The 14,461-nt window shown below is 44.9% G+C and overlaps 2 protein-coding genes across 2 annotated transcripts; one reads left to right on the top strand and one right to left on the bottom strand.

Moving 5' to 3' along the window:
* The first annotated feature begins 3,974 nt into the window (after positions 1-3,974).
* On the top strand, positions 3,975-7,286 carry LOC136496395 (histone-lysine N-methyltransferase, H3 lysine-9 specific SUVH5-like). The gene is made up of 2 exons (XM_066492057.1): positions 3,975-4,204; positions 4,328-7,286. Exon 2 carries the CDS (start codon positions 4,389-4,391, stop codon positions 7,071-7,073), a length of 2,685 nt encoding a protein of 894 aa, XP_066348154.1. The 5' UTR covers positions 3,975-4,204; positions 4,328-4,388; the 3' UTR covers positions 7,074-7,286.
* A 1,177-nt stretch (positions 7,287-8,463) lies between these two features.
* LOC136495977 (glycine-rich protein DOT1-like) lies at positions 8,464-8,907 on the bottom strand. Its single transcript, XM_066491740.1, has one exon. It carries the CDS (start codon positions 8,905-8,907, stop codon positions 8,464-8,466), a length of 444 nt encoding a protein of 147 aa, XP_066347837.1.
* Between the last annotated feature and the right edge of the window lie 5,554 nt (positions 8,908-14,461).

Below are 14,461 nucleotides of genomic sequence, written 5' to 3'. Positions count from 1 at the left end.
TGTTCAACTTAACAGTCTTTGTTGAAAAACACTGATATATAAATAGTAGCAAGAAAAGTAAAATATCTATACTGGACTTTTGAGATCTAGAGGGGATTGTTAGAATTTATATGGATAAAATTCCCTAAATCCATATGAAGAAATTCTAATAAATCTCAAAGGTCCAATATTTGTGTTCCTTAATGGGCTTTATTGTTTAAACCCATGAGTAGAGGTGAAAGGTGCAACGTTAATTAGTATCATATTGCTATTGCTAGTTGATGTGGAGGTAGAAAGCTGTCCTCCCTATATATATGTACCAATCCTCCTAGAAAAAGATACAACAATAATAGAACTATCATTGGAAGTTCATAATTTGGAAAATCCTAAGATAGTCAATTAGTGTTTTCCACTTCTCACTACTATGTTGCCTTCTAAGTTTTTCTGTCCCGACCCTCTACGGGCACGGAGAGTTGGGAGAGCAGGCCTTTGGAACCGTCGTCTACATCTGTGACACCTGTTTGGGTGTGCGGACGATCAGGTTTTTGGGGAGCGTCTGTGCGACTGCTTGCTTCTTCTTGGTGACTGCCAACATCTTCTTCTTCTTTCTTGGATCATCTACTTCCCAGAGGACGTTTGAGGGACTGCACTGTGAACATCGTCCTGCATCAATTGTGATCCGCGACACCGAGCAACACACTATGTTGACTAGTGCGCGTGGAGCCGCCAGTGCCTTGAGCAAGGATCCCTCCGCTGGGTATAATTCTATTCTTGAATTTGTTAAATTCAATATCTTTTCGGCTATGATCTATATGTGGTTCATGTTTATATCTGCCACTAGTGCAAGTAGTAATATCACACACGTACATAAAGATGGCAATGGGCTAAAAAAACCTACGTACCCACGGGGCACCCAACCCAATGGGCGTGGATACGGGCATGAATCTGTGCCCGTGGGCACGGGCACAGGCACAGGTTGCTGCCCGTGGTGAGTGGCGGGCGCGGGTGCGGGCATGAGATTTTTCTCGCGAACGCGGACATGTGAAGCCACTATCCGCGTAGATATTACTAAAGATGGCAACGGGCAGAAAAAAAAACCCGCGTACCCGCGGGCACCCGACCCGGCGTGCGCGTATACGGGCACGAATCTGTGCCCGCGGGCACAGGCACGGGCATAGGTTGCTACCCATGGCGGATGGCGGGCGCGGGTGTGGGCATGAGATTTTTTCTCGCGGGTGCGGGCGTGCGAAGCCACTATCCGCACGGATATTACCTGTTGCCATCTTTACACGTGCACATACATGTTGTCACCAATTTGCTATGGATTTTCTAGATTAAATTTAAGATGAAAATGCCTAAATTCCTAACAGCAATTACATGCTCCCTCAAAAAGAATCCCTAGTAGTTTTAATAAAACCAATTTGATATTATGTATTTTTATAAATAAATTTAAATCTACAAAACTCTAATTGGAAAAGTATATTTTAGAGCAAAGAGAGTACGAGGTAAGAGGAGCACTCAGAGATCCATGTGAGAACGTCAATTATGCGCTACCAGTGAGGCAAAACAAAACTAATACCAATATTTACGATGTTACTCTTCTTTTCTTTCCTGTCCTTTTAAGAGATGATTAACATGGTGACATAAGTCTGCCACTAGCGCAAACTGAACATAGTTTCGCTGATTGAATTCCTTGTGTTAAACTTGCTAAACTTAGATTTAAGTCTTTGACTTAATGTGGGGGCTCATATTTTCTAGGATTTATCGGTGTTGTTCTTTTCACTGGAAGACGACGTGCCCGTCGACAACAAGAAATATATGGTGACTTCATTAATTTTGAGATTGGCCGCTTCGTCGTGGCGTTTCAGGGTACTCAAAGGCATTTGTGCACTAAGTAAACTTTTCTATCAACTAGCTCTCTAGCATGATAAGCCTTGATAAGGATGAACAAAAGCAAAGGTTGGAGCTTGACCTTCCACAAGTTTTTTTTATCACATTGACTAATCTAAAGCTAGAAGTCATGAACATGCTCATTACCGAGAGTGTGACACTTGAATGATAAGTATTGTTAAAACTTTGTAGAGGGGTACATGCTTTACTCACCAAATGATGAGGTTATAACCCATACGACCCGTCAGTATATAAGGAGTAATACACGCATTAACCGTTCTCATGTCCTTCCAAATTACCCATGAACAATATGTGATGGTCCAGGGGTAGTAGATTTTTAGCTACCGCGTGTCCCAAGTCACACCGAATCCATGAGGTCACCCAGTCGCGACACAATACTAGGCTTACCATAGCCATACATGACAAGTTATTTGTATAAGGGTGTGTTCAAGACTTGCTATAATGGATGTCATGGTCCGTTACCAGTCCAAACAAGTTAAGTCATTGAAGAACCCCAGTCTTGCCATGACCCTAATGTCCTAACCTCACTGGCCCTTAACTCAAATTCATTACATGAATCAAGATTTAGACCATTGCTCCCTCCGAAGTTCATTACTAGCTAAGCAACTCCTATGCCGTGCGAACCGTGAGAAATCCATCACGAGTTCGACTTTTGCCGTATCTAAACAAGCAGGCATTGATTGTGTACAAAAAGGTAAACAATCAACACAACAAAGGTAGTGATGACGAATAAACAAGGTACAAGCTCAACAAGGTTCTAAGTGCGTTCAAGTGGAAATACCCATATAAACATGCACTAGCTAGCACATATCAATTTCTGTAATTGTAAATAAGAAGAGATGTTTAGGAGCTTGCCTCACCTAGGTATTTAAATCCTAAAAAGAAAAGCAGCCATACACACTCAGTGCATTTGTGAGGTGTAGGCCATGACTTACTCAACTTAGTAAAGTTAAAGGACAACAGATATAATATGAAGAAAACAACTATGGAATGACTTAGATAGTTCGATAAGATGCCTAATGATGATTTTGTTTGTGATGATGATGTTATCAACGATGGAGTGAGCGACTTGGATCGAGCCAACGGTATTCTAGATGGAGGCATAACCAAGGGTTAAATTTGGCAGTACGAGTCATTTAATCTATGAAAATTTATATCCAATCTAATAAAAATGGAACAACGTGGCTGCTATGTTCATATAAAGAGAAGTGATGTGACACGGTTTAATGACAAAAACAATTTAACTTAGTTCGACTCCGTATGTGAATCTTGAGGCAGTCAAATGCCAATCCAGATGTTACCTGTATAAGGCCGTGTTTTGAGCGGCAAACATGCAAACATCCTGCCAAACGCTCCGCGTTCGACACACATTGGCCGGCCACGTGCCACGTGAAACACGGGAATCTGGGCCCTGTTTGCTTGAACTTATCGGCCATACCGTTTCAGCGAAATAGCAGTGTTTTCTCTCACAATAAATCAGCATCAACATCAGCGTCAACCGTTTTCCCAGCCAACCTGAACTGGGCGGTGAGAAATCTCGCCGTGCGTTGGCCACACCCGAAAACAAACAGGGACCTAAATAAAATGAGGATCCGATTTATTGAGGTGGACTCCTATACATAAACCGCTCACAAACAGCTTCCGATCACTACAGGTCAAAAATAATTTAAAATTAATTTACGTAGTCCGAATGTCCGACTCTATTTATGAATCAGCCAAGCACCCAAGTCCAGAGGTTTTACTCGCGTTAAAGATCTGAATCCGACGATTTATGAAGGTGGATTCCTATCGCCTTGTTTAGATGCCACCAAAATTCCAAGTTTTTTCACTCTCTCTCCATCACATCAATTTTTAGCCGCTTGCATGGAGTATTAAATGTAGGTAAAAAAATAACTAATTACACAGTTTAGTTGGAAATTACGAGATGAATCTTTTGAGCCTAGTTGGTTCACGATTGGACAATATTTGTCAAATAAAACGAAAGTGGTATTATTCATCGGGTTGAAATTTTTTCAGCATCTAAACGAGGCCTATATATAAACCGCACAGACCGCTCCCGACCAGGACAGGTCTACAGACTACAGGGGCCTCTTCCACAACTGCCGCCCGGGCTGGGCCAACCCGTGGCACCGCTCGTCTCGAGGCAGAGCGAGCCTTGCATCGCTCGAGTGGGGAAGGCGCTGTCCCAGGCACCCAACCCTCTCTGCCAGTTCCGCCATTTCAGGAAGGAAATCGTCCACTGCGCCGTCGCTCTCTACTCCCCGCCCCCATCCCGGAACCGTTCCGCCGCGCCGCGGGCCGCTTCCATCTCCAGGTACGCATCGGGGAGAACTCCGGTCTACCGGCTCGCCCGCTTGGTCGGCCCCTAATTTTCGATTTGAGCACCTGAAAACTGAGGCATCGCGTGTTCGTTTGTTTTTTTTTAATTCGCGTCCAGGGGGCAGGGGATCTCGGAAGGGGTCTGCTGGTGAGTCCGAGCGGGACAGCGGTGGCGTTGGATGGAGATGGAGGCGGTGGCGGCGAAACCGGCACCGAGGGCGGACGGCGTGCGGAGGCACAAGGTACTCGTGCCCTGGCGTTTCCAGCCCGGCTTCGTCAGGCAGCCGCTCAAGCACGCCGCCTCCGCCAATGACGCAGCGCCCAACGGCGGTGGCGGTAATACCGCCGGCGTCCCTGATGCTAAAAATTGCGGATCGGATGGGGCGCCGAGCGCTGGCGGTGAAACCAACGGTTTCTGTGACGCGAAAATTTTCGGATCGGGTGGGGCGCCGAGCAGCGGCAAGAGCGGGGGAGTTGTTGGAGGAGAGGAGCAATCGGAGAGATGCACTCGCGGTCAGAGTTTGAAGAGCCCTGATGTGGACAATGGTGGTCGCCCTGGACCCGGAAATGCATGCAATCTGGGCAAGTCTGTAAGGGGTGGCTGGTTGAAGAGCTCCCCATTGGAAGGTACTGGAAATAGCAGGGGTGCCAATGATGGCGTCGAGGCTGTCGCTGGAGAGGACTGCAATCTGGGGAGCTCTAACTGTGATGGTAGTTCGAAGGATGCTCGCACCCCGGATTTCAGGGGTGCTGGCAATGGAGCAGCTTGTGACCCTGAGGTGATTGAGATCAATGTAGGAGCAGAGAAGTGCTCTGCCAAGGGTTTGAAGAAGCCGTTTGTGGATCAGACCGGGTCAAAGAGCAATGGTTCTGCTTCAGGACTCAGGTCAGAGGACCCTGATGGAAATGTTGGCTTCGGAGATTCCTCTTATCACGCCGCAGAGGGGTGTAGCATGGGAGATGGGGCAGCCAGGGAGAATGACGCAACAGCCAAAGGTTGCAGCTCGGCGACTCCTGGCAGCAATGGTAATGGAACTTACGTCCGCAAGGGAAAGAAGGCAGTTGTACCATGGAGATTCCAGGCTGGGTACAAGCGACCATTCTCTGATGCTTTTGGCTCCCATAATGGATCTCCTGATCGTCCAGCATACAGGTTTGATGGCAGTTCAACACAGTGCACTCCAGCAACTAGAAGCTCTGTGCGGTGTTATGCAAGTGCTCATTCTGGTGTTAGAGTTTCTGCTATGTATAACTTCTCAATGAAAGGTGAAAATGGGACTGGTACTGAATGTAAGAAGAGGAAAACTGATAACGATTATCAGGATGAAGTGATGCCAAATAATGGAGATCCAATCGTTAGAGAGCGCATCATGCGGTCTCTACAGGATCTCCGGTTAATTTATCGCGAGCTTTTAGATGAAGAAGAAGATAATTCGAGGGAAGAAGTGTTTAACATCCGGGCAGATCTACGGGCTTACAAAATTTTCAGGGAGCGGTTCTCCACAGAGTTTGATGATGAGAAATATATTGGCAGTGTGCCTGGAATCTATCCTGGTGATATCTTTCATCTGAGGGTTGAGCTTTGTGTTGTTGGTCTCCATCGCCCACACAGGGTAGGTATTGATTGTACCAAGAAGGATGATGGTACTACTGTGGCTGTTAGTATTGTGTCACGTGCACAATCTTCTGACATCAAGTATAATCTGGATGTCTTGGTATATACTGGACCAGTGGCAGTTACAGTCAATCAGAGGATAGAGGGTACCAACTTGGCTCTTAAAAAGAGCATGGACACTAATACACCAGTCCGTGTTATCCATGGGTTCACCACTCAAAATGGAAAGAAGAAATTTCCTACTTATATATATGGCGGTTTATACCTTCTTGAGAAGTACTGGAGGGAGAAAGAGCATGGAGACCGTTATGTGTATATGTTCCGACTGAGAAGAATGAAAGGGCAAAAACACATTGACATCCAAGAAATTCTGCAAACAGGGAACTCTGGATCAATCGACAATGTTATCATCAAAGATCTATCACGTGGATTGGAGAGAGTTCCTGTACCTGTTGTTAACAAAATATCCGATGAGTGCCCAATGCCCTATCGCTACACTTCACACCTTCAATATCCCCGTAACTATCGTCCAACTCCTCCAGCAGGTTGTGGTTGTGTAGGTGGGTGCTCAGACTCAAAAAAGTGTGCATGTGCAGTGAAAAATGGTGGAGAAATCCCTTTCAATGATAAAGGCCGCATTGTAGAAGCAAAGCCTCTCGTTTATGAGTGTGGGCCTTCTTGCAAGTGCCCTCCAACATGTCACAGCAGAGTTGGCCAACATGGGCTCAAGTTTCAGCTGCAAATCTTCAAAACAAAATCAATGGGTTGGGGTGTGAGAACTCTTGACTTCATACCATCTGGAAGCTTTGTGTGTGAATATATAGGAGAAGTGTTGGAGGATGAAGAAGCACAAAAAAGGACAAATGATGAGTATTTATTTGCTATTGGGCACAATTATTATGATGAGTCACTTTGGGAGGGCCTATCAAGATCTATACCGTCACTTCAGAAGGGTCCGGGCAAAGACGATGAAACTGGATTTGCTGTTGATGCTTCAGAGATGGGGAACTTTGCAAAATTTATCAATCATAGTTGCACCCCAAACATATATGCACAAAACGTCCTTTATGATCATGAAGATATCAGTGTACCTCATATCATGTTCTTTGCTTGCGACGATATTCGACCCAATCAAGAACTATTATACCACTACAATTACAAAATAGATCAGGTTCATGATGCCAATGGGAACATCAAGAAGAAGAAATGCCTTTGTGGCTCGGTTGAGTGTGATGGCTGGCTGTATTAATTTTTTTTAAAGTAGCTGTATTAAGTTTATAATCTGCAGTTTTTTTAGGCATAACTGAACTTGAGCTTGTTTCATTGTGCCTGCTTCTGGTTTATGTTATGACTAAAAATTTAGTTGCCAGTGGGGTCAAGTTTTTTCCTTCTTTCCCATCCTATTCGTTATTTTGTATGTCTATCTTTCAATGTGAAGAATAATGTGTGCATTACATGCCAATAAGTTTACATGAATTTTCTATTTCGACAATTTCCATCCCTTATTGGTTGGTCTATTATTAACTACCACTACCATGAATTTATAGTTAGAGGATAACATGTGGTCATGCTATGACAATTTATTTTTATCATGAATCATGCTTTACAATATGGAATGAGATATTACATGTTTCATTACTTTTATTTGAAAATTCAATTTCATTTGCACTTGTTTACTGTCTTTCAAACTGTTCCTGATATTTCATTTTGCTTAACATCATCGGTATAAATAGTATGGTTCCAGGTTTCTTTTCTTGAGTTTTTCTGGCTCGTGCAAGTTGCAAACATTTTATGTTCCTTGAGCATTTTGCAACATTATTGGCTTACCGCTAGGTGCTACAGGTTCCAAGAGCATTTTCCATATATGGAAATTCTTAGAGCATCATTCTTTAATATGGGCTCAAGAATGGACTTTGAGGTCACGGTGATACCTTTAGAAACATGGCAAGTCTGTTCAGTTCTCAGCACCAGCAATGACTCAACTTGTGAGTTTCCAGTTTTGACATCAGATCCAAAACTGCTCAGTTCTGGACACCTAGAATGCCCTCAATCTGAGACCGTCCTGGAACTGGTTTTAAAAATGACTACTACTATCCTTGACTTTGTTCAGGATTCGGATGCTATTCTTGTCCTGGAACTGGAAGCTTGTTTTATGCACGTTTGGCTTACGCTCACATGTGCAGGTGTGAATTGAACTCAGTCACACATTCAGTAGCAAAAGCAACACCCATCATCCATGTAACTCTAGATAAAATAGAGTTCTAGCATCGTTGGATTCTCGCTCATAGAGCGGTTGGAGTAACACGATTCTACGTCATATCGATTCCATAAAAAGGACGTACCCAGTGCAGAGAGCTCCCGCTCTGTGCGGGGTCTGGAGAAGGGTGTTAGTGGCAAGCCTTATCCTCGCCTGTGCAATGCGAGGAGACCGCGACTCGAACCCTGGGACCTTCCGGTCACAGACGGTAAGACTCTACCGCTTGCATCAGGCCCGCCCTTCGACATATCGATTCCATACTCAAAAAAAAAAAAAGTACTACTAATAAGTACTAGGAGAGTGTTAATTGTTAGTACAGTATAGAGTTCAGAGTAATACAGGTTAGCAGTAGTACACTGCCCCAGATGCTAATCGGCCTTCTTCAGTGTCTGCCACGACCGCGGCCTCCTCGCGGTGGCCGCTGCCACCCGCCGCCGCCGAGCCCACCGCGCGCGCTCCAGCTGCGGCTGCCGTGGCCTCCTCCAACCCCAAACGACCCGCCGCCGGCTCCCCATCCGAAACCTCCGGCGTGACCGCCGAAGCTGAACTCGAACCCCCCACGCCCGCTTCCTCCACCACCGCTGCCGTAGGCAAACCCATACGCGGCGCCGTCCGCAGCGCCGCGGGGGCCCTGCGACGAGCCGTGGCCGTAGCCCCAGCCACCGCCGGGCCCCGATGTCCACCCCCAGCTGTAACTCCACGAGTCGTCGAGGCCGGCGCCCTGCCCGGACCCGGAATCGCCGGTCCATTCGGGCGGCACCGTCCGCCCTTGCCCAGGCCCACGCCCGCGCCCGCGCCCCGGCGCGAGACCTCTCGGGCCGTCCATGCCGCCCGCAGACCGCAGAAAGAGGTGGAAGACGAAGATCTGCTTGACGAGAGCACGCGACCACGACGCCGCCTGGCTATCAAATCTTTGCTCTATTTATTGCTTGCGACTGGCGAGCGTCGTTTTCTTATGGAAAAAGTCTACTTAACCTCTACTTATTAACCGTATTCTACTTCACACCCTAAACTATAAAACCGTTTATTTTACCCCTAAATTTTTTAAAACCGTCTATTTTACCCTCTAGCGGTTTTCGACGTGGTTTGCTACAGTAACAGTGTTTTTGCTATAGTGATGATGGTTTGTCTTTTTCTTTTTTATTTATTTCTGGTGAATCTTTAAAAAATCATAGTAAATCACAGAAAATTTATAAAATAGAAAATCTAATTTTGTTGGACTCCACATGAGTAGATCTACACAATGAACATATAATATGATATACTTTAGTACAAAATTTTTGCTGTAGTTTTAGATTAATTGGAAAATCCAATTTTATCTGTAATTAATTGGAACAATTCATAGCTGCAGCTTCTGTGGTCCAATTATGGTGAAATTTTTATGGTAGGCTAATTATTGTATGCTTGAACTATAGCAAAAATTTCGTACTCATTGGACCATGTATAACTTAGTTATAGATAAATTTTAATTAATTACAGACAAAATTAGATTTTTCAATTAATCTAAAGGTACAGCAAAATTTTTGTACTTAAGCATATCACATTATATGTTAACTATGTAGATCTACTCATGTGGAATCCAACAAAATTGGATTTTCCATTTTATGATTTTTTCTATGATTTACTATGATTTTTCAAAGATTCAGCGAAAATAAATAAAAAAAAGAAAAAGGTGAAACCACAGGTAGCGTAGTAAACCACCGTTACTGTAGCAAAACCACCGTCGAAAACCGCCCGGGGGGGTAAAATAGACGGTTTTGAAAAGTTCAGGAGGTAAAATAGAAGGTTTTATAGTTTAGAGGTGAAGTAGACCATGGTTGATAGGTGGGGGTTGAGTAGATTTTTTTCCTTTTCTTATCTACACAAAGTACACACTTTCACACTGCTGATTTGTTTTGTTTTTAATAAATCAAAACACAGTAAATACATAGACTCACCGTTAGAGACTGGACTGAGACTGACCCCATCTAGTATCTTCATTGGGCATCTAGCGCCCGGACGTCCGGCGTGAGGCTGCGCCCAGACGTCGCTCCGCTTCCCAAACCGCCCATCCTTCTCGCAGATCAGATCTCACACCGTCCGTCCTCCACAGAATGGAATGGAATAAAACAGAATCAGAACGCCCCCTTCCCTCCCCAACGCATCCCGTTCCCCCACCACGCCTATGTCCTAAAATAACACGAAACACTTCAAGTGTAACATCGCAAAACATATGAAAAAACTATGTAGTGCAACATCGAAATATAAATACTGTAACATCGTAAAAATATATAGTGCAACATAGAAAAACATGTACCGCAACATAAAAAAATATGTACTACAACATAGAAAATTATGTATTGTAACATCGCAAAAACATGTAATGCAACATCAAAAAAACATATACTGCAACATCAAAAAAATATGTACTGCAACATCAAAAAATATGTGCTGCAACATCTCAAATAGTAGTACTGCAACATCATAAAAAAAATGTTGCAACGAACAAAAAAAATCACATTGCAACATTCGAAAATCATCTATTGCAACATAAAAAACCATTGCAACACGGGAGAAACAACAAAAAAAAGCGTACAAAACAACCCCTGGCCTATCACCTTCGAGTTCGCCGGAGGGAGGAGGGAATATGACCCCAGAGCTCGCCGTTACCCTAAGCAATGCCGCGTCCCTCAGATCAAGAGGAGGAGGAGGAGGGCTCAGATCTGGACCGACCTACCTCGTCGGAGTCGCCGCGGTCGTTCTCATCTCCGGTGGGGGAAGGGGTGGAGGGAGCATGGGCGGACGGACGCGGCTGTCCCTGTCGTCCCCGTCGCGGGACGACCCGAAGAGCGGGTGGGCGGAGTGGGAGGAGAGCGAGTGAGGGGGAGCGTGCGGAGTGGGGGGAGAGGAGTGCAGAGGAGCGGAGGTAGATTGGTGCGTTCGGCCACCGAACGCCCAGTTCACATCATTATCGTATCTCCGTCGGTCTCTTTTGGTGTCAGTGTCACAACGATGCTGACTCCTGAACCATTTATTCATTGGATTTGTTATTGACGGCTCAAGTTTGAAGTTTGCTTTCCTTTCTAGTTGAGTGAAATTTAGGTGCGGGACTCTAGGACTCCAACATCCAATTTTCTTGATAATTGTAACAAGAATAGTTGAAAATCACATAAAAAGATTGTTGTAATAACTCTATTATATACATGCATATTGTAACTCCAACAAGAATTGATTGCAACTATAGTTAGGAAAAAACATGTGTTGGAGGCCTCGAAACACATAAAATTTGTTTCCTTCACTCTTAGATGGGTTCAAAGACCAGGGAAAAAGAAGGCAAAGAAAGAAAGAAAAAATAACAGGGGAGGAAAATGAAGGCAAAGAAAGAAAGAACATCCGGGCGGCCGATTTCCCTTATAAGATGAGGTTTTCATCATGGATGCCTGATTGTACTAATAATTTATTTGTTTTCCAACCAAAATGGTGAGTAGATAGAATGAGAAGGCCTCCCCTGCTCACAATAATAAAGAGGAGGCACGCGCTTGTGCTTAGCGGGAGTGAAGAATCTTTCAAGCAATAACCTCCAAATTAGGGCCTCTATTTTATTTGGTAATGACTTTAAGATGGTCGGACACTTTTTTATCTCAACCCACGCACACTCTCCACCACACAGTCTCCTCCCCATGCGCATGCATTCATCTCCCTCTCCACATGTCGTCGCTCCTCCCTTTCTCCCCTTCGACAGCGGCAGGTGGTTCCAGCAGTGAGCTGCTCCTCGGCAAGATCCCCCCTGTGCCCCATCGCACCATGAACGGCGGCTTGGGGCGAATCCGGCGGTGGCCATGGTCGATCCGGCAAGGTAGGCTTCCTCCTCCGTAGCCTCCTCCTCCTAAATCTCTGACTTAGGGTTCTGGTGAGCTCTCCCTCTCATCTTCCCTAACTCCAGTGGGCTTAGAAGGAAAGGTTTGGGGAGAGACAGGCCGACCAGACGGTGGGGAGGGCTGGAGGGCGGTTAGGGGCCCTAACGGTGGTGGAGGTGGCCGGGCCAGGTTGGGGTGGGGGAGCTCCGGCGAGGGCGAGAGGCGGCGGCGGGGGCGAGGGTGAGTGAAAGATCCTAATGGCTAGAGGGGGTGAATAGCCTATTAAAAATTTTCTACAATAACACTTAGCAAACCGGTTAGACAAATATGAGGCGAAGTGAGTATTGTGCTAGCCTACTAAAAATACAAGCCACCTACCACAATTCTAGTTTCTATAGTCTCTATCCACACAATGACTATGTCACTACACTAAGTTAGTGTGCTCTCAAAGGCTAACTAAAGAGCCACACTAACCAAACTAATAAGCTCTCTCGACTAGCTACACTAAAGAGCTTGACAACTAGTTTGCGGTAATGTAAAGAGAGAGAGCAAGATGGTTATACCGTCGAGTCGAGGAATAAACCAATCAATCACAAGAATGAATACCAATGAACACCAATCACCTCAGATTCAAATGATGACATGATGATTTTTTACCGAGGTTCACTTGCTTGTCGGCAAGCTAGTCCTCATTGTGGTGATTCACACGCTAATTGGCATCACACGCCAAACCTCAATAGGGTGCCGCACAACTAACACAAGATGAGGATCACACAAGCCACGAGCAATCCACTAGAGTACCTTAATGATCGGAGCCGGAGACAATCACCAACCTGCTCGACGATCCTCACTGCTCCAAGCCATCTAGGTGGCGGCAACCACCAAGAGTAACAAGCAAATCCCATAGCAAAACGCGAACACCAAGTGCCTCTAGATACAAACACTCAAGCAATGCACTTGGATTCACTTCCAATCTCACAAAGATGATGAATCAATGATGGAGATGAGTGAGAGAGCTTTAGCTAAGCTCACAAGGTTGCTATATCAATACAAATGGCTAAGAGAGTGAGCTTGAGCTGGCCATGGGGCTTAAATAAAGAGCCCCAATGAATAGAGCCATTGGCTCCTCTGTCTAGTGAAACACGGGCTGACCGAATAGCGCCGGTCCGGTTGACCGAATGCAGGACCCTAGAGTCCGGTCGCCTGATGCTCGCCATGTGTCATCAGCCTCAAATGTTGAGCGCCCAATCTTAATGGCTAGTCAGCTTCGTGCCATGTGTTAAGTTGCGATCGGACGCACTACTTAAAGTGACTGGTTGCTCCATTAATGGAGTCCGGTCATTACCAGTAAGGTTCCAGAGAGGCAAAATCATGACCGGACGCGTCCGATCCACCATGATCGGACACGCTGGTGTGGCCGCTCCTCCTCCTCTTCTCTATGCTCCACCATGTCAGCAGGACCGGATGCTGAATAGTGTTCAGCCAGAGTCCGATCACCTCTGTCTAGTCTTAGGCCAAGAGTAGCCTGGGCACACCACTGGTTTTATAAATGATCGGACGCTGCTCCCCCGAGTCCGATCACCACGTGACCGGCCTTCGATCACTGTTTTTAGTAACTATCACCTCCTTCACTTCACCAACTTCTCCACCCTTGTTCAAATGTGTCAACCACCAAGTGTACCACCTTGTGTACATGTGTTAGCATATTTTCACAAATGTTTTTAAGGGTGTTAGCACTTCACTAGATCCTAAATGCATATGCAATAAGTTAGAGCATCTAGTGGTACTTTGATAACCGCATTTCGATACGAGTTTCACCCCTCTTAATAGTACGACTATCGATCCTAAATGTGATCACACTCGCTAAGTGTCTCGATCACTAAACCAAAAAACTCCTATCAATTTCACCTTTACCTTGAACTTTTTATTTTTCTCTTTCTTCTTTTCCAAGTCCAAGCACTTGATCATCACTATGACATCACCATCATCATGATCTTCACCGTTGCTTCACCACTTGAAATAATACTATCTATCTCATGATCACTTAGATGAACTAGGTTAGCACTTAGGGTTTCATCAATTCACCAAAACTAAACTAGAGCTTTCAATCTCCCCCTTTTTGGTAATTGATGACAATCCTTACACAAAGATATGAATTAAAATTTAATTGAATCCATATTGCTTGCCCAAGCATATTTACCATGTGTAAAAGGATATGGATAAGTTTCATGAACCCCATATTATAGCAATTGCTCCCCCTACATATGTGCTAAGAGTTTAGATTGTAGCTTGCACATATGCTTAGATAGAAAATATAGGAGACAATATCTACCAAGTGATGCTAAGGTATAAAAGATAAACCTTTGAAGCGTGATACCAATCAAAGTGCACTAATATACCATCCTTAGCACCATTAGTAACTAGACATACATAAAAACTAGAATATCCCATGAGATCAACATTAGAAGTAAGGGTCTAGTTTCCATAAAATGAACATAAGTCTAGTTTCTTAACCTATGCATGCTAGTTTTTCATTTCATCATT

Source organism: Miscanthus floridulus, chromosome 12 (genome assembly GCF_019320115.1).
Source record: "Miscanthus floridulus cultivar M001 chromosome 12, ASM1932011v1, whole genome shotgun sequence".
Lineage (NCBI taxonomy): Eukaryota > Viridiplantae > Streptophyta > Magnoliopsida > Poales > Poaceae > Miscanthus > Miscanthus floridulus.
This window is presented reverse-complemented; position numbering and strand designations above follow the sequence as displayed.

Bases quoted from the DNA above. Each gene is read 5' to 3' on its own strand.
- LOC136496395 (XM_066492057.1), top strand. From the start codon at position 4,389: ATGGAGATGGAGGCGGTGGCGGCGAAACCGGCACCGAGGGCGGACGGC.
- LOC136495977 (XM_066491740.1), bottom strand. From the start codon at position 8,907: ATGGACGGCCCGAGAGGTCTCGCGCCGGGGCGCGGGCGCGGGCGTGGG.